Source organism: Babjeviella inositovora (assembly GCF_001661335.1).
Source record: "Babjeviella inositovora NRRL Y-12698 unplaced genomic scaffold BABINscaffold_2, whole genome shotgun sequence".
Classification (NCBI taxonomy): domain Eukaryota; kingdom Fungi; phylum Ascomycota; class Pichiomycetes; order Serinales; genus Babjeviella; species Babjeviella inositovora.
The window spans coordinates 90,704-108,593 of NW_017566839.1; the positions used below are offsets into that span (position 1 = coordinate 90,704).

General features: G+C 45.4%; 9 protein-coding genes across 9 annotated transcripts; 3 read left to right on the forward strand and 6 right to left on the reverse strand.

Moving 5' to 3' along the window:
- Positions 1-403: 403 nt before the first annotated feature.
- MRP20 (mitochondrial 54S ribosomal protein uL23m) lies at positions 404-1,012 on the forward strand (the record flags this gene model as incomplete). The annotated part of the gene is made up of 1 exon (XM_019131600.1): positions 404-1,012. One exon carries the CDS (start codon positions 404-406, stop codon positions 1,010-1,012), a length of 609 nt encoding a protein of 202 aa, XP_018986773.1.
- Positions 1,013-1,633: 621 nt separating this feature from the next.
- BABINDRAFT_174095 (HVA22/TB2/DP1 family protein) lies at positions 1,634-3,091 on the reverse strand. Its single transcript, XM_019130954.1, has 2 exons — positions 2,942-3,091; positions 1,634-2,892 (listed from the first exon to the last, which is right to left on the reverse strand). Exons 1-2 carry the CDS (start codon positions 2,968-2,970, stop codon positions 2,001-2,003), a joined length of 921 nt encoding a protein of 306 aa, XP_018986774.1. The 5' UTR covers positions 2,971-3,091; the 3' UTR covers positions 1,634-2,000.
- Positions 3,092-4,191: 1,100 nt separating this feature from the next.
- Positions 4,192-5,546, reverse strand: ISN1 (IMP 5'-nucleotidase; the record flags this gene model as incomplete). The annotated part of the gene is made up of 2 exons (XM_019131601.1): positions 4,192-5,468; positions 5,522-5,546. The coding sequence occupies 2 exons, from the start codon at positions 5,544-5,546 to the stop codon at positions 4,192-4,194; spliced, it is 1,302 nt and encodes a 433-aa protein (XP_018986775.1).
- A 533-nt stretch (positions 5,547-6,079) lies between these two features.
- On the reverse strand, positions 6,080-7,511 carry RPS42 (40S ribosomal protein eS4; the record flags this gene model as incomplete). Its single annotated transcript, XM_019130955.1, has 2 exons — positions 6,080-7,116; positions 7,498-7,511. The coding sequence occupies 2 exons, from the start codon at positions 7,509-7,511 to the stop codon at positions 6,345-6,347; spliced, it is 786 nt and encodes a 261-aa protein (XP_018986776.1). The 3' UTR covers positions 6,080-6,344.
- Positions 7,512-7,993: 482 nt separating this feature from the next.
- BABINDRAFT_159738 (uncharacterized protein) lies at positions 7,994-8,842 on the reverse strand. The gene has a single exon (XM_019127855.1). The coding sequence runs from the start codon at positions 8,782-8,784 to the stop codon at positions 8,071-8,073; it is 714 nt and encodes a 237-aa protein (XP_018986777.1). The 5' UTR covers positions 8,785-8,842; the 3' UTR covers positions 7,994-8,070.
- Positions 8,843-9,276: 434 nt separating this feature from the next.
- Positions 9,277-10,692, reverse strand: BABINDRAFT_32434 (FAD-binding oxidoreductase; the record flags this gene model as incomplete). The annotated part of the gene is made up of 1 exon (XM_019131590.1): positions 9,277-10,692. One exon carries the CDS (start codon positions 10,690-10,692, stop codon positions 9,277-9,279), a length of 1,416 nt encoding a protein of 471 aa, XP_018986778.1.
- A 1,546-nt stretch (positions 10,693-12,238) lies between these two features.
- Positions 12,239-12,850, reverse strand: HCR1 (translation initiation factor eIF3 subunit j; the record flags this gene model as incomplete). Its single annotated transcript, XM_019131340.2, has 1 exon — positions 12,239-12,850. A coding segment is annotated over one exon (612 nt), but the record flags the coding sequence as incomplete, so codon positions are not given.
- Positions 12,851-13,656: 806 nt separating this feature from the next.
- Positions 13,657-15,408, forward strand: CTM1 (cytochrome c lysine N-methyltransferase). The gene has a single exon (XM_019127856.1). It carries the CDS (start codon positions 13,673-13,675, stop codon positions 15,356-15,358), a length of 1,686 nt encoding a protein of 561 aa, XP_018986780.1. The 5' UTR covers positions 13,657-13,672; the 3' UTR covers positions 15,359-15,408.
- Positions 15,409-16,285: 877 nt separating this feature from the next.
- BABINDRAFT_159740 (uncharacterized protein) lies at positions 16,286-17,442 on the forward strand. Its single transcript, XM_019127857.1, has one exon. It carries the CDS (start codon positions 16,532-16,534, stop codon positions 17,123-17,125), a length of 594 nt encoding a protein of 197 aa, XP_018986781.1. The 5' UTR covers positions 16,286-16,531; the 3' UTR covers positions 17,126-17,442.
- Positions 17,443-17,890: the final 448 nt, after the last annotated feature.

Consider the following 17,890-nt stretch of genomic DNA (forward strand, 5'->3'; position numbering starts at 1 on the left):
TGCAAATAAAACCAACGATGCTGGTTTCTGCTTGGTTCTGGGTATGACTAAGCGCTGTTGTTTGGCGTACTGTATTTTTGGTTCATTTTGCTGTTACTATGAAAAAGTGGCGCGAATTGTCTCGCTTCGCGCAGAATCCGTTACCCGGACAAACGTGCATGGATGCCGATTTTTTTCATTCAGTGGAGATACTATATAGGCATATCGTAGTGCACACCAGGAAATTGATAAAACGATTAACACTACCTACAGCATGTCTTTGATCAAATCTACATTTGCCTCTGTTGTGGCGAGCGCCAGGGTGGCTGTTAGAATGGCCTCCACCGCCACCACATCCCCAATCATCGAGCAAGTGCATAAATCCGAGGTCGCGACCCCAGAACACAGTTTCACTAGAAAGGATATGCCAGAGTTTATCTTGGAAAAGTCCAGGGAAGCGATGGAATATAATGAGGCACACTTCAGAGTCGGTGGGACCAAATTGTACTTCCCCACCGCCAGAGTGGTGCTTTTGAGACCTAATGCAAAGCTTACACCGTACCAGGCCAAATTCATTGTGCCAAAGTCTTTCAACAAGTTTGATTTGAGAGACTACTTGTGGCACTTGTACGGTATTAGAGCCTTGAAGATTACCACACAGTTGCAGCACGCCAAATGGACCAGAGGACCGTTGGATAGAGCCAGATTCAGAGACTCACAGATCAAGAAGATGACCATCGACTTGGAAGAGCCGTTTGTGTGGCCAGAACCGTACGCCGCATACGAGTTGAACTCCAAGCAGAACGAGTATGAGATGAAGAAGTTCTCCAGTTTGTTTCAGAGCGTTGGGTCTGACAAGGGTAGACCTACCGGTGCCTTTGATGGTTTGTTCGACAGAGAGGCTGACTCTGTTAACTTTTTAGCCAAGAAGACCAAGCGTGTCTTGGTCAAGGACCAGAAGAAGTTGAAGAAGTCCGAGGATAGGGAGAACCAAAAGGCGATTGCTGCTAAGTTGTTGGGCTTGAAGCACTAAGCACGTCTGACATGTAACATAATTGTCTTGTATATATAATAAAGATTTTCAACTAGAGCGTTTGAGGAGGGTCCTCTGGGCCAAGTAACGATGGACTTTAGATATAACGGGAAATATGTAAGATTTATAATTTGCCCTTTAACTCGGTGTTAAAGCAGAAGTATTTAAGATGGGTTCTGGAGTTTACCTGAGGCTCTGTAGGGAGTTGTGAAAGTATAAAAAATTGAATGCTAAAATCTTGATAGGCTTACGGTTGCAGGTTGGTTGCCAGTTTCGTACCACTGTAGGTAGTAAACTACCGGTGTCTTATCATAAGTGGGGGGGGGTCTCTGAACAAGTTTTGGGTGGTTAGATAGAGCTGGAAGACTAATGTGGAGAAAGTTTTCAATCGATTTCTTGAGCTCTGTCTAACGCGGAACAGCGTATGCATCATGGAACTGAAAAGAAAAAGGAATAGGCAGTTTATAATTTCACCGCTTTTTTCTCTGTGATTAGATTGATGAAGTTATATGTTAGACAAGATAATTTGAAAAATGCAAGTTGCATAAGGGTGTGGTTTAGGATCTCTTCCCCCAATAACCAGGAAATATATAAATCAAATAATTGAGGTATAAATTATTCGTCGCAATATGATTATTCTATAACATTCAAGGGTGTAACTGAATTATTAGAATCGTAAATTAAACAAAAGTTTATGAATCAATGAGTGAGACCGTTTTTCCAAGTAAATTCGTAGATCTGGAACCTTCCAAGATCTTTCCAGGATTATGTCCAAAGCCCAGAGGACTGCCCAACTGAAGAGCGCATCAAACAAGATAAACTAAGAAATGGTAGCTTACAAATAATAGCATAGGAGAAAAAAAGAAAGTGTAAGCCGTGAGATTTATTACAGCAGAGGTGAGAATTCCGCCATTTGCTGTTTATCCCGACAAACAGGACGTCAGAGATGGAGTGGTGACATAGCTTCTATTGTCCCAGCCATTCAGACTTAATTCAGGCCAAGCTCTGCTTTCTTGGTCCCACGGAACCACGATCCCCAGGTTTCCCTGACTTCGGCTCCGGTTGCCTGATTCTCATTTCCGATTTCGCTCCTTTCCACAATATCAAACAAAGAGGTCGAGGAGCTGGAGTGCATTGTTATTCCTTCAGAGTTCACTTGGGTTATTGGCAAAGGTACTGTTATGGTTGGAGCTCCCTTGGGTGTTGGAGTCAGTTCCACTCTAGCGTTTCCACTCACCACACGTTGGGAGGATGTCAGACCTGATGGCTCAGTTTCCCTTTTAGGCAAGAGTGATAAAAAGTTGACAAGCAAGTTCACTGGTTCCGCTTTTGGTGCAAGCGAGGACTTCAGCTCATCGGTTACACCGCGCCAGTTTTTATAGAGGCTGTAGAGCACGGCTTCTGTGAACGATGCTTCTGGGGTACTTGGTTTGTTAGAACTCCTTTCATCTGGCAGGGTCTTGGTAGCGGCGTTACTAAACAACAGCGAGATGTACTGGAGCAAGCTGAGCACTAGCGGAGAGTTCTTCAAGTCGGAAACGGTATTAACCAAAGCTGTGTACCCTTCCAGGTTGGTCAAGCTTGGTTGCTCATCAAAGAATGGCTTAAAGTAGCCATAATATATAGCTCCACACCCTGACTGTCTCACCTGACCGTCTTGAGACTGGGGGGCAACAGGCAAAATCAACCAGAGGAGCCCCACCAAGCGAAACAATTCGTAAAAAGGAAGGAGATTCAAGAGAGTGGCAAATTGAAACTCCACAGTCTTGAGGACGGAAAGAACAGTCCAGTATATTAACCAGGGCTTCATCTTTTCCGTGTCCTTCGACTCAAGAGACATGTAAGAAGCATAGGCTGGGAAAGCGATAGAAATGGCAATGCTAGAGGTGGTTAGTACTCAAAGTCAGGCCTGGTGAGCTGTTAACATACCCTAAGAAATTGAAGACGAAGCCAAGCATTGGGTGTTGATTATAAATTGGTAGTTTGTAATTTCTGCTTTTTTGCCACTGTGGGTGTGGGGTTATCGAGAAAACTTAGTCCAGCTGTGGAAATATTTAAGGGGTTCGGACGATCCAGGTTGTATGTAGCAAGTTGAGTAGCGTGGTGTATTTGAGGTTGTATGGTATGGGTGAGAGGTTTGTGTGAGAATGGGGAAGAGGTGGTGTGTTCTTGTAAGGGTTTAGACTCAAAAAATTAACTATAAATAAAAATGACTTCTATTTGTGTCAGACTTATCTTATCTTGGATGCGGCGCAATATGTGCACGATGGGCCGATCCCTGGTCGTACAAGATTAGACGGGAGACATGACGATGCAGGCTAAATGGTTTGTTAGACAATGGGTGGGCGGGAGGTATGGGCTGAAATACTGTACAGTATTTTAATTACGCGACACAAAGGATTCCGGGTGAGCCGCGGATAGTAATTTAGTATGACAGTAAATCATAGAAAGGGCGGTAGAGGCTGATTTGTAGCGTATACCATGACGTCTACCCCGGCGAACCGGGGGGAGAACAGGTCATTTTTTTCCTTCAATCGTGGTTTGTCGTTTCAAATATACGGGTACACTTATTATTCCAGGTAATAACTGGTTACGGGACAATATTAAGAAAAATAACATTTTATAAGCGTAAAGGTTGCAATGAAAAATCTCTGGGTGAATTTACGAAGCTATACGAGAAGCCGCTATAAGACCACATACTTTCAATCTGACATCCTGGAAGGAAAACGCAGTATTGCTATAGCTTTGCCGGTTTGTGTCTGTTAGTATTGTCATGCTGTTTCAAAATATGCCACAAGCTGGTGGTGTGGGGGCATGGAAGCCTTTCTAGATCTCAGCATATAACAGTTAAATTTTATGCTTCTGGTTTGCCAGTCCATTCACGGATTTACTCCACGGCTCATTGTGCTTATTTTAATTAAACGCCCTGTATTGTTTATGCTGGGGGTGCCACTATTTTTAGTGCCATACTTAAGCAATATGATTAGACCTACAAGCGCACAGACAGGACCCAGCTCCTAGACCGAGATAACTTAAGAGCTGCAAAGCCTCTCTGCCATTTACAAAATACCCTTGTGAAAAAAGAAAAGTTGGTGGTTATTCGTATAATATAAGGATTCATGGCTACAACATGAGATCACTGGATTAGTTTAGTATTTACAGTAACCGTGATGGAAAGCCTACACAAACCCCATTGCGGTTTCCTCATCCATGTACTGGATCAAATCGTCCAAGATATCCACTGTCTCTGTAGGATTAGCGATCCAGGCAGTGCAAGCACTCAATCTGGCCTTGTAATCATTGGCACCAATTGCGGCAAACTGGTCACCCACGTGCAAAGTCTGGCCCTTGCCAATTCCGTGGTTCAACCCCAAATCGGTAAATCCAATGTACTTTTGCAAAGACTCCACCCCAAGGGCTTTGTCACCAATATCTACCCAGACATCACTACCACCATTAAAGGCACAAAACTTGATCCCCTGAGCGGGAGCAAAGATGTCGAGCTTCTTCTGACAGGTCAAAACAATCTCTTCTAACTGTTCGCGGCACAATTTGTTACCTGGCTGTGCCACAATCCCTACGGCTCTCTCTTTGCGGATGATTACTGCAGGCAAACTCAACTGCTCCTTCACCCTCCCCAACACTTTCTCCGCAAAGTCAAGCGTCTTGGTGATGTTTACCACGTCCCAGTTCTTGACATTTTCAAGCTGCCATTCCTCGTCGGCAATATACTTCAACCTGGACGTCTCAGTGTCGTATCTAAATAAGAAGTTAGACTCACCACCCATAATAAGCAAGTTCCGCTTCTGTCTATCGGTTAGCTCCTGGTCATCCACCAACAGATCAAGCAACCCCTTCAATCGTTGATAGTACTTTTCACCACTGATTTCAGCGTATCCTGCGGCGGTAACCAATGCCACGTAGAGATCTCTCTTCAAGAGAATCTTCAAACGCAGCACGATTGGTGCGTCAGGAGTCAAAGAGAGTCCATCTTCATACAAGGTGATGTCCCCGTCGAAGGTGACTAACTTCAAGGGGTTCAGGCCAGAAGCAGATAAGGCCAAAACCTGGGCGGTATTGAGGATTAATCTGACGTCGTTGAAGGAAGGAGCTACTAAGCGTCTCACACTAATGGATCTGCGCGCATCCTCCACATAGAACGCGCGTTCCAAGGGCAACTTGGTATAGAATTCCCCCACAGTGGGCACCAACTGTTTCAAACGGGAATTTCCCGGCGTATTGCAATTATCTTGCGTAATCTTGTCTTCGATCAAGCGTTCCAAGTCGTAGAAGACCTCCGCATATCGTCTTCTGGCGTCGGCTGTAACCTTGGTGTTTTGGCCGGTTGACGAAGTAGACGCGGTAATTCCATTCCCCGAATGAAGAACAAAGGGAACAGCCAAAAGGCCCTTGATCCACTCGATGAACTCATCGCGACGGTGAACCTTTAATGCGTCTAAACGATGTTAGTATACGGCCGGTGACAGAACGTGGATGTGGGGTACGTACATTCAACTCTGTATCTGGATGTCATTTAAACGTAATTGTAGTGGATTAGATATGCTATTGATATTCGTCAATAGAAGTGGTGGTGACGTGGTAGAAACAGAAACAAGCCTTGCAGTAATGGACTATGAAAATGTCCAATCATCTTAACCATCTTTCTAACTTGGAGAAGCAAGCACAGACTGTCGGAGATTGGAGCAGCCTGCCTCGAACCCGCGGGACGGTACAATATCCGCGGTTTAGTCCTGCACATTGAGTTGTGTCGCTAATATCCTCAAAGGCTGAAACTTGTACAGATCTGCACCTATAGATAATCAAGAGCACCGGCTATTGCTAGAAATCACAGTATATTGTTGAATAGATAAATGTATGACTAGTGCCCACTTGGTGAGTTGAAATACATCAATATTCTTATTGTTACCTGCACCTTATAACTAGTGTTTATATACGTATGGAAATAGATGTACGATCGTAATTTTAAATATTCAAATGTAAATTTGGATATATATAATAACATACAATTCAAATAATTTTAGTTAAACACATAAAATAAGTATAATCGGAAGATTTACATATATTAGTACGTATATATCCGTACAATATTATATATTATGCGATAAGACCGGTCAGCAGTATTCCTATATACAAACTGATATGTGTGCGTAAAATCCAACATACACAGCTGTCCATAACTCTAAAAGGGTGGGTAGGCAGAGCTAACAGACCTTGACGCAAAGACCTACACCATTTTTAAATGAATTTATGTATCTTGACTTAAACAAACCAAAAGAAGGGTAACCTAGTTAGTATGCTTCGGTTAGGAAATTTACAAACCAGCTTGAGCTCTTCTTCTGTCACGTTCCTCAGAGATGGACAACTTAATACCCTTACCCTTTGGCAAAGAGACATATGGCTTACCGGCTTCACCAATGATGAAGACGTTAGTCAATCTGGTGACGAACAAGTTGTCCAAGGTGTCCTTGATGTGGACCAAGTCGAAGCCACCTTCGTGCTTCTCTCTGTGGGTGATGACACCAACTCTCCCCAAATTTCTACCACCGGTAACCATGACTAACTTACCAGTGTCAAACTTGATGAAATCGGTGATCTTACCAGTGGCGAGATCAATCTTAACGGTGTCGTTAACCTTGATAGCTGGGTCTGGGTATCTGATGGTTCTACCGTCGTGGGTAACGACGTATGGAATGGACTTCTTGCCCAATTGAACCTTCTTAACCTTGGCCAACTTGTAGGAAGCTTCCTCAGCAGTGATTCTGTGGACAGCGAATCTACCCTTGATGTCGTAGACCAATCTGAAGTTCTCATTGGTAGCTTCCAAGGAGATGACATCCATGAAGCCGGTTGGGTAGGTGGTGTCAGTTCTGACCTTACCGTCAACCTTGACGTGTCTTTGCATCAAGATGGCCTTGACTTCACGGCCGTTCAAGGCGTACTTAAGTCTGTTTCTCAAGAAAACAACCAAAGGCAAGGATTCTCTCAACTTGTGTGGACCTGGGGATGGACGTGGAGCGTACACACCGGACAACTTGTCGAGCATCCAGTGGGATGGAGCTGCGAGTCTCTTAAGGTGCTTCTTTCTAAACGGGGTTAGTACGGATTCGCATGAGAGCTTGGGTTAGAGATAGATATGGCTAGCGTTAGACGAGAACAACGCATGGCTTCATATGTAGAGCGAACATAATGCGTGAGAGCATACAGTCTTCAACGATGATTCGTACACGATAGAGCGAATTTGGTTCCCGGTGAATAATTGGTTGTTTTGTCGGAGTTATTGGTAGTGGGGTTTGAACGTGGCGATGAGATTGTAACTTGGTTTGTTTGATTGGGAAAACCCCATATTAATGGTTCACTCTGGATATATTTTGATGGTTCTGCATCTCGCAGTGGTTCCATCACGATTTTCGCTTCCTTTTCACTGCCATATCCATTTTAGTCCCTCTTAAGTATCAAGTACTTACGGGCCTCTTGCCATTTTGAATGATGTTTAGAGTGATTAGACCGAAAAAGGTTAAAATGTCCTCCGTAGGGTACCCTTTTTTTAACTGTACTTACTGAAAAACCACTATTTTGGACCGTTTGGGCCTGCTGTGCCATAGTAAAACGGCGTACACTAAGGGAATCAGGACTACTAAGCAGAGCCCGCCATAGTAGGACCATAGTAGGGGATGGCCTGGTCGCGCACACGACCTCTGCTGCCAGACAACAAGCTAACAGAGGATACTATTCCTGTGCAAGCCAAGCAGACTGGTAGAGAAGGCCCTCTCCCCCCCCGTAGAGTCCAAGGTATTGAAGGAATTTTTCAGCTTTATATGCAGGATGATTTTGAGACAAAGTTTCCTCAGCAGTTAGATATTTAAGGTGACTGTGTTTTTGCAAACCCTAACTTACATCACGTGCATATACGCGACTGCACACTACCATATCTGGCTTCGCTCAAAGGCTTACAAGTAATCCATGCAATATATACAGCTTTCATTAGATATTCATGTCAAGAGTGGTAAAAAAAAAAATACATAGGGAGAGTGAAATACTTAGCTTTGAATGCGGACCTTGCTCTCAATCTTTTCGGCGTTTTCCTCGGTAGAAGATGGTTGCTCAATACCCAAGCCGCTGCTTTCAGAACGAGGCCCCAGGAGTTCGCTGCTATTTCTGCCCTCAATGACGGTATTGTACAAAGGACCGGCGATAACAGCCTTAGCCCAGGCAATATCAAGTTTGTAAGGCCCGTCTCTTCTGTCCAACAAACCGATCCCAATGGTCTTGATACGTTTGGACTCTAACGGCTCCGAGGATTTAATCTCGTGATTACCAACCAAGGTGAAATTCCGAAGAGGGATCAAAACCGTCTCCCACTCGCCCGGAGTGTGCAAAAATAAGCGGTGCTGCCAGACGTCCTGGGTCTTTGGGGTATCTATGGACTTCATGTTCACGTAGTATCTGCGGTAATCGCCTCTCACACGCAACGCCAACTGCTCATAATAGTTCAAATTCCAATGCTCATCCAGCGAGAACCCAATTGGTCCTCTGGACGGCGCCTGGTTGCGCGTTCTGAAGAACGAGTAGCCCGATTTGACGTACTCGCCGGCTTCCGGGGGCAACTGGGTACTCAAATCCCCGTGAAATGTGACATACTGTGGACTATCTGGGTCATTAATAGTCATATTAACCGTTGAATACCCTCTTCTCTCACGATCGCAGCTCCACACCATGTTGTCCACCTCCTCTGGCCTGGAGAAGTCCATCATGGTGAAATGGGCAGGCTGATCGGTGTGGTCCCAAGCTCGCTTGGCCCTCGTTAAAAAATTCTTCGAAAGGTTGTGTATCGAGAACATGATGACGAGGTATGCTACTGTGAAGTGGTTGTGAAATGTGGGGTACCGGACGTTTTTAATGAAGTGTGAGGCATTTGCACAATCGGAAAGTTTCTAAAACGTATGGAGCGAATTGCGTGCGAACTGGCAAAGATATTATGCGTGCGGCCGTTGCGGCGTATTATGTCACTCTGTTGCTTGGGCCACTTGCACGGACCAGGCACGAACCACATGATAGAGGTGTAATTAAATATAGATAGAAAATATATTTTCCATCTACTTACCACAAATTTGGTATCTACGAGATTGTCATTTCCCATCAGTTTACTGCTTCCACATAATTATGGCAGATACATACGCTATTTTCACATTCATTAACATAGTTTAAGGTTAAACAAATAAGGATAATATATACAGGGGCTGATCTTAGTGATCTTCAGTTTTTTCTCTTGGATCGACTTGGAAGATCTTGTCAGGATTCAATATACGATAGTAGTCCATGCCCATCTTGATCTTTCTCATCAAGTCGACAGTATCCTGGCCGACCTCCCATAACAAATAATCTCTCTTCCCGTAGCCAATGCCATGCTCACCAGTACACGTCCCCTCAGCCGCAAGGGCACGCTTAACCATTCTTTCAACAACTTGCTTCGCTACCTCTCTTTGCTCCGGGGTGTACACGATAAAGTGGTGGACGTTGGCATCACCCGCGTGGGCCACCGTTGTGCATCGCAACCCGGTGTCTTCGATGTCCTTTACGGTTTCAGAGATGACTGATGGGAGCTTAGAGATGGGCACTGCATAGTCCGTAGTCCAGAGCTGGGCCGCTGGCTCGTCCAACACCTTTCTACCGTAGTTGATACTGGACCACAAGGCAACCTTTCTGGCACTCCACAACTCCGTCTTTTCATCGTCAGACTTGGCAAACTCAAACTTCAAGCTTTCGTGCTTACCTGTGATTTCCTTCACGGATTTTACCAACTCTTTGACAATGGTATCAGAGGCACCACCGATCTTGAAGAACAACGTAGGTTTCTCAGTCCAGACTTTTTCGGTCTCGCCAGAAGCGTTGACACACTCCATCATCTTTCCATCCATGAGCTCCATGGCATCCAACTGAATCCCGTGCTCCAAAATATCCTTCACAGCGCTGGTGGCGTCGTAGATAGAGTTGAACGGAACTACCGCAATTGTTTGCTTCAACGGTTTTACATGGAGCTTTAAGGTGGCTTCGGTGATAACTCCCAAGGTACCTTCGCTGCCGATGAACAAACCTGTCAAGTTATACCCCGCTGAGGACTTTCTCGCTCTCTGCTTGGTCTTGATGACGGTACCGTCTGCCAAAACCACCGTCAAGTTCACAACGTTTTCTTTCATCGTACCATACCTGAACGCATTGGTACCGGAGCACGAAGTGGCCACCATCCCGCCAATCTGCGCCCCCGGACCGGGGTCAGGGCCAAACATCAAGTTGTGGGGTTCCAAAAACTCCTGCAAATCCTCCCAGGCGACACCGGCCTGAACCACCACATCCAAATCGTCTCTGTTGAGCTGTTTGATTTTGTTCATACGCGATAGGTCGATTACAAGACCCTGTCTTGTCTGGATGAAGTGCCCTTCCAACGAGGAGGCGCCGTTCATCGGCACCACCGGCACCTTGTGCTCCCTACAGAGCACCATGATTTTAGAGACATCCTCGGTGGTGGAGGGGTACACCACGTATTTTGCCCTTTGCTCGGAAGTAGGGTGATGGGAGTTCCAGTAGGTGTCCGCATGGCTTGCCAATTCATCGTCAGAGTTGGAAACAGCATCCTCGGGGAGGATCTTCTTGATCTCATTCATTACCTTGTAGAACTTAGCACCACTCATAGTGTAGTCCCGGCCCGGGCTGTGCACAGAATCTAACGGGGAGGTGGACTTGCCCAACACCGACTTGCGCTGATACAAGACGGTGGCTCCGAAGCCAGCTGCACAACCACCCACAAAGATGGCCGTGATGAACATTAAGAGCGCCTTACGGTCCTTAATGGGGTACCCCGCGATATAGATATAATGATTTCTGACTTTCTGTCGCGGCATTTCAGCAGATACAGAGGTAGGGACCGGCTTGGAAAGCGTCTTGGAAGTGTCCACCTTCTTGAGCTTAGGTGCCTTCAAGTCATCGCCAAACGCAGACGCGAATCTGAGAAGCAACGGGGACTGCGCTCCACGGGGCTGGAAGGGGCCCCCTAAGATCCTAGTTCTGAATGTTCTCAGTAACATGGGAATGATGTATATGTGGGAAGGAATAATAGAGTGGAAGGGTGGGGAAAGAGAGGAGCGACTTCTGTTCAGGAGTCTTAGAGAGAGGTTGAATTTTCGTGATATGCAGGATAAACCTTACAGTCTAATCATGGAGATGATGGCTTAACATATGGTGTATTCGACGGACAGTTGGCTGTTATGTAATTTTTAGTATCTTCTATCGGAGAGAAGTGAAGAAATTGAGTTAGATTTATAAAGGAAACCAGCGGTATACCTAAGGGGTGCTCCTTCTTAATCCGAATCTCACACGGGTTGCCATTTCGGGATTTTATTAGTCCGATAAAAATCCATAGAGGATCATCAAGGAAAGGGTGTGTGACGGAGGGGTAAATACACCAGACAAGTAATTCGCATGGCTAACCCTTGCCATAACACAACAAAGTTGAATATGAGTCTATACGGCATATACGTCGTAGATCTGATAATATTGGCTTACAACGGAGCTCATAAAAGACCCCTTTTAGTCAATTGGGTTGCGAGAAATTGATCTTGTGTGGTATATCTAGTAGGTGATAGCGGATACCGCTAGCTAAAAGAGAATATTTTTTCATCTATAAGACATACACTAGAGAAGGGTAGTCGATGGTTTTATATACTGAGGCGGGTACGATGCTAGGGTGTCGGCCTATCGGAGGTAAGGAGATAATGAACGCCGACTTCCGTCTAGTTAAATGGCACCTTTACTACACCTTGGTATTTCTTGATTAAACGCACAAGCTCAAATTCTAAGCTTTCATTAAATAATTTAACTGTATCTGCATTGATGTATATGCTTACAGAAACCGGGACTGAAATACAAAACTTAAACTTTTCAAGATGGGGTATTGTGTGGCTATTCCAGCCCTGACATTGACTTAAGCCTTGAAACTCGGAACTGCGGAGACATTCCTCGCGTCCCCACTTCAATATACCGTTAGAAATCAGATATTCAGCCAAACTAACGGCACTGTTTACTGCTAAAAGTGGGCTACAGATAGGAAGTAGACTAGGAGAGAAGCCCAAACATTAAACACCTATGACCGGGAATACCCACAAGAACCACTCTACAGCTTACTATTCTTTTCGTTTATCCAATCCTATAACTTTACATAAAGTCATCATCACCAAAATCTTCATCGTAGTTGGTGGTGTCGAAGTCATCACCCTTGGCGAACTGTCCCACGTTTGGCTTGACGGTCTTGACCTTCTTCTTACCAGCACCACCAGTGGCAGTACCACCAGCCTTGGATAATCTGGCCTGTCTCTCGGCTCTGGTCTTGTCGTTGGAAATGACGGTCAAGGTCGAGGTGACCTTTCTGATAGACTCCACAGACAAAGGCTGGCACAAGTCTCTGATCAAGTCGATTGCCAAGGACGAAGTATAATTCAACAAAGACTCTTCTGACAACTCGGTCAAGGCAGCAGATAAAACCTTTCTCAACTTCTCGAACTCCTGCTTGGTGGTGGGTTTGAAAAGCGGATGCACTTCGAGCGGAGTATCAGCGGTCAACTGCGCTGGCTGCGCCGGGGAATTAGCAGCGGCCAATCTGGCAGCTCTGGCTCTTGGATGCTCGGCAACTCCCAAACCGTCGAACAAGTCTGTGGCGTTATTCAAATCGGCTTCCAATTCGGCGGCTTTCAACATCTCCTTTCTGGTTTTTTCGTCCACCAAGTCAATGTCCAACATCTTTTGTTCACCGCTCTTCTTGCTCTTCTTGGCAGCCAATGCAGCCGCTTGTCTGTCCTTCAAGGCTTTCTTTTCGGCTTCCTTGGCGGCGGCTTCGGCCGCCTTCTTGGCCTTGAGCTCGTCCTCATCGACGTCCCAGGATTCTTCCAATAATGGCTCGTCATCTTCTTCGTCTTCCCAAGAGGCAGAGGCCGCTGGGGCTTTGGTTGGAATTTCAAAGTCTTCGTCGTCCCAGGACATATTGTAGCTGTGTATAGGCGTGCGGAGTAGGTGGTGTGTGAAGAGTGGCGCGTAATCCTTTTTTTTTGACCAAAGTCCGATACGTTGGTAAAAATTCTATGACGTGTGCGGACTGAAATTCACGTGATGAAATGTATGGACGAGAGACGATATGTATTTTCAAGTATTGAAGACCGGCTATAACTGAGATACAGGCAGCTGTTTATATTACACTTAGAGAAGAGATAGTATTTTGTTAGTTCAATGAGGGGTTAAGCTTTTACTCTCCTTTTACTTCGAATATCGTAACGTAAGGGGCTCTGATAGAGGTTATCGCGAACGGCACAGCGCCTGTGTATCGACTACACCAGACTCTGTAAGTATATTGATTCCCAAGGAAAATATCACGGTAACTTGAAATCTCGGATGCCCGAAAACGTTTTCTGGTAGTATTAGGCTTTTGGTTTATTTAATTATGAGTTTGAGTCGGTAGGTGTATGTGAACCTTGGGCTGTATATTTGAAATCACGTGTTAGTTCGAGCCGCATACTAATCTCTGCAGGTCCAACCCATAAGTCAATGCATGTCCATGTTGCCAGAAAGCGCTACTATTCACGGGGGGTACCAATATCTATGCCGTTAATCACACTGGAAACCATTATACCTGGTATTGCTGATTCTCTAGCATTTTGCAATTGGATATCCAGCTCGGGAGTCACCCACCATGAACAATTGTCTATCCACCAATCCGTGCTAGGAGGAACCGGCCTCTTCCTTACTATGAATTCCTTATCAACTAACAAAGACATCGAGCTATTGAGAATTCCAGCTTCCACAACTTACAACTTAGCCAGCTGTATGTCCATACTAAAGGATGTAACCCGGCTAGAAGACTCGTGCGCTGCGTTCGCGTACAGAGAGAGCTCCGTTATCAAGTTCTTTTTGAAAAATTTAGCCCCAACGTCGGAGTTAGCAATTCTTCAGGCGTACTTCCAGGCATTTGTAATGCTCAACCAGCTCCATCGGTGGATCAAGACCTCCAAGACCGCTCCTAAGGAATTTGTGGACCTCCTTAACCTGTCTCCCGTACGTAAAGTGGATCTATACACTGAGGTGCTAGCCGGCGTCGAGGTTCCGACAATTGATTCCGACAAACCTGAGGTGCTACAGCTGGCATTGCAGGTGTTTGGTAACAAAAGCGTGATTGCCAATATCACCCACGTGTTGTACCAATCCCATATGCATGCTTCTCTCATCGAGGCGCTAGCCAAAGACGAAACATTCAATGGCATTGGAGTAGACATTTTCGACATTCTTCCTCTCGAGAGATTTCACCAAATAAACGCAGCAGTTAAGTCCCGGATATTGGAGATCCCTGAAGAAATTGAGTCAAAGAGCGATGACTTTCTGACGAATGTGACTCTCGTTCCATTGCTTGACTTTGCGAACCATAGCAATGGCGACAAGTTGAATGCATACTTTGACATCGATAGAGTCTCAGGGGACGTACTCTTAAAGTTTGATGCAGAAAAGTTGAGCGATGGGGAAGTGGAGGTGTGCATAACATACACCAAAAATGAAGATGTCGCAAAGGTATTTATGAACTACGGGTTTGTTCCACAGCTCAGTCAGGCTCCCTCGGTGTACGAGCTCTATTTTGACGAAGAAATCTTGTTGGGGATGAATATGGAGTACCCGACTGGGCTTCTCAAGTGGTTGAAGGTGATGCCGTGCGCGCAGGTGATAGAGACGGAGAGTGGAACTTTGGTGGACCTCCAAGGCGATTTTTTTCCAGTATTGTTCTCGGGTTTGAAGTACAATATTGACTGGTGCGTTGAGACGTTTGGCGACTTAGAAGCAGTGCAGTACTACGAATCGGAATGCGGGGATGTTGTGCCAAACCTTGTTCATAAGGCAGTTACAAGAGGCGATACGTTTATCAGTTCTGGCGCTGAGCTCTGGGAAACTCTCACGGAAACGGAAAGGGCAGAATGCGAGAGCAAGTACTCGGAGTTCTTGAAGGTATACGCGGAGTTGAGAATAGATCAGTTGGACATCTTCCAGAGGAAGCATCGGATTTCCACGTTAGTTGAGCACGAACAACGCATCTTGGGAACTTTTAGAGAAGGGGTGGTATTCCATAAAGGTTCGGAAGCTCTTCAGGAAATGCGTTCCAAACCGGAAGTTGACTTTGAATTTATCAGAGAGAATATTGAGGTTTACGAGATAATCACCGGGGCCGCCATGTCTGAGGTTGAGACGGAGAGGCAGATCAGCCATGATTATGAGGTGTTATGTGAGATGTTTGGAGAGTTGTAGGGAAAACAAGGCATAAAAGACAAATATATTCAAATCCTGTGGACTAAAACCATATATGGAATTCTGCTTGTAAATGATGGGAAGGTTGCATAAGAATATAATTACGGACATCATATGCAGAGTAAAATATAAATATGGGTAGCTTGATCTGAAACGGAGTACGTCAGCCTTCGCCCTTGGCGTCTCCCATCTGTGGGCTGGAGTAAAACCCATTTCTATAGCTATATTCAAATACCATAGTCTGTAAAATCTACTTCTCCCAAAATTACTTCGCTCCCAAAGGTAGAACTGTAACTCAACGTTACAAGTGCCTATGCATCTAATATACCTCAGCCTGGACACCTATAGCCCAGTTTCATTCATGTGAGCGAAAGCTGAGTCCTTATCAGTATCTAACCGCCATCCTCGACTAAAAAAACTTTAAAGTCAAGCCGGTTTAAGCATAATACCGGGTGAACCCTTGGATAACGTAATTTCAAAAGTCTCTTCTTATCTCTGCCCGCTTATCAATGGAACGCACTAGTCACAGATGCTAGAGATAGATGCACCCTTCGATACAGGAGGTACATCCTATGCCCAGATATAACCAATAGCATCCATATCGTCATACCGCCGTTTAATAGCATTTCTCTGGTTAATCACAATTCGCTTTATTAAACCGCACTTTGCACCAATCACGGTGGGCCAAACTTAGCTGTTGGCAACTGTCTCATCCGCACCTGCTATGACACCGTGCGGCGAAAATTTTCATACAGACACCAGTGTGGCTGCAGGTGTCACGTTTTCGGTAGTCATGCCCGCACCGGGAAGGCGCCAAGCATTGTCTCATACCTGCTCCGCTATTCAGAGTGCGCGAATATTGGTGCATGCCAAAGCGGTAGAGACGGTAGGAAGCGCGGATGTGTCACTCGTTCGTGGGGACAGAGAGCCAGGTGCCGGCACGATCTTCCCCAAAATACGGGGGATCTATAGAAAAGGGTCAAACACCCACAATCCTCTTCTTTACTTGATCACTTTTCAAAACTAGATTCTGTGAACTTTTATTAGTTTGGCTTCCTGACATACCCTTCACTCTGTTTTTCCTCCTTACATCCTTGCCGTTTATTCGCCAAACGAGTTTCAAGATTCTTCTACCCAAGATATTTGCATAGCACACAACATACACAACACATAATGTCAGATAATAGTCTCGCTACCCAGGAAGACACGTTCCCTATAGATATCACGTACACAACGAGTCGCAACGGCAAGTCACCCGACTTGGCGCCGATGGTGTCAAATGCCTCGTCGCTTGGGCTCAGGGAGACCCTCTCGCGCACGTTCTCGCGCCCGCGTGAGGGTGAGGTGTACTACGCCACGGGCCGTGGGGGTGCAGGCAACTTACAGAAGGCGCTGCAGCTCCCATCACCACAGCTTGTACCCGTGGGCTCAAATACGCCGAATATCCAGCACCCAGTGTACTCTACCGGCCGTGGTGGTCGCGGTAACATGTTCTCCAACGATGACCCTAAGGTGACTCGCAAGGCCCAGGACGTGGGGGAGGACTCGGTGAGCCCGGTTGTCTCTAACATTGCGACGAAGGAACGCAACTTTGCTGTCGGCAGAGGCGGGTTTGGCAATGTCATCACTCCGAGCAAGAGCAACGCACTCTCTCCGCGCCCGTCCGACCCAAGAACCCCAGAATTCCAGGCCCAGAACCACTACACAATCCAGGGAAAGAAGAAGGGCGGGTTCTTGGGCAAAGTAAAGGAGTTGTTCAGCAATTAAGATTGCTAGAGTTTGTGTATGACTATGAGTTGCACAAGTCCTTCTTTTACCCTTACCTAGGTTACATTCCTTCTCCATTGTCAATATCTATCCACGGGATCCATGCCTATTGCTCCCCGCTACTTTTTCTTCTTCTCAATGATTTACTTCCACTCTCTTTTGGGGTCATCCTCACGTCCTTATGTTTTAATCCCCATTTTTCTTTTATGTATAATGTCGCTTTTTTCTTCTTTCCCTCTGGTTTTATGCCCTTTTCTGCTTTGATTCATGCCTCCTCCCCAGATTTAATTCCTCTTTGTTTTTAATTCCACTTTACCTACATTTTATTTACCGTAATGCATAATGTAGCGTTTGGGCTAGCAGACGGGCTGTAGAATTATGCTTCAACGTGTCGGCTATTGATATGAAATAATGGCTATTAGCGAGTGTAAAATGGATATCTAAGCGTCTGCCCACATATCTCCAAGAGATTTATAACCCAACGTGAGTATGATATGTCCTAGAGTCAGTGGAATTCAACTAAGCTAAAAATAGGATACTCTTTATAGATCTAAGGTGAGAGGGTATCACTAATGACGTCTGCAGTATTAAATATCACATTTAATACAAATGACCCTTAAAGTTCAATTGGTACATGACTAGGTCCTTACACACGATTATAAAGTAAATATCTTAGAATAAAGGTTGAGAGTACCAGAAACTAATGTTGAAACTTGTTTTCTTAACCAAAATAATAGAGGAATGAAACCCTGGGCTAGTATTTTT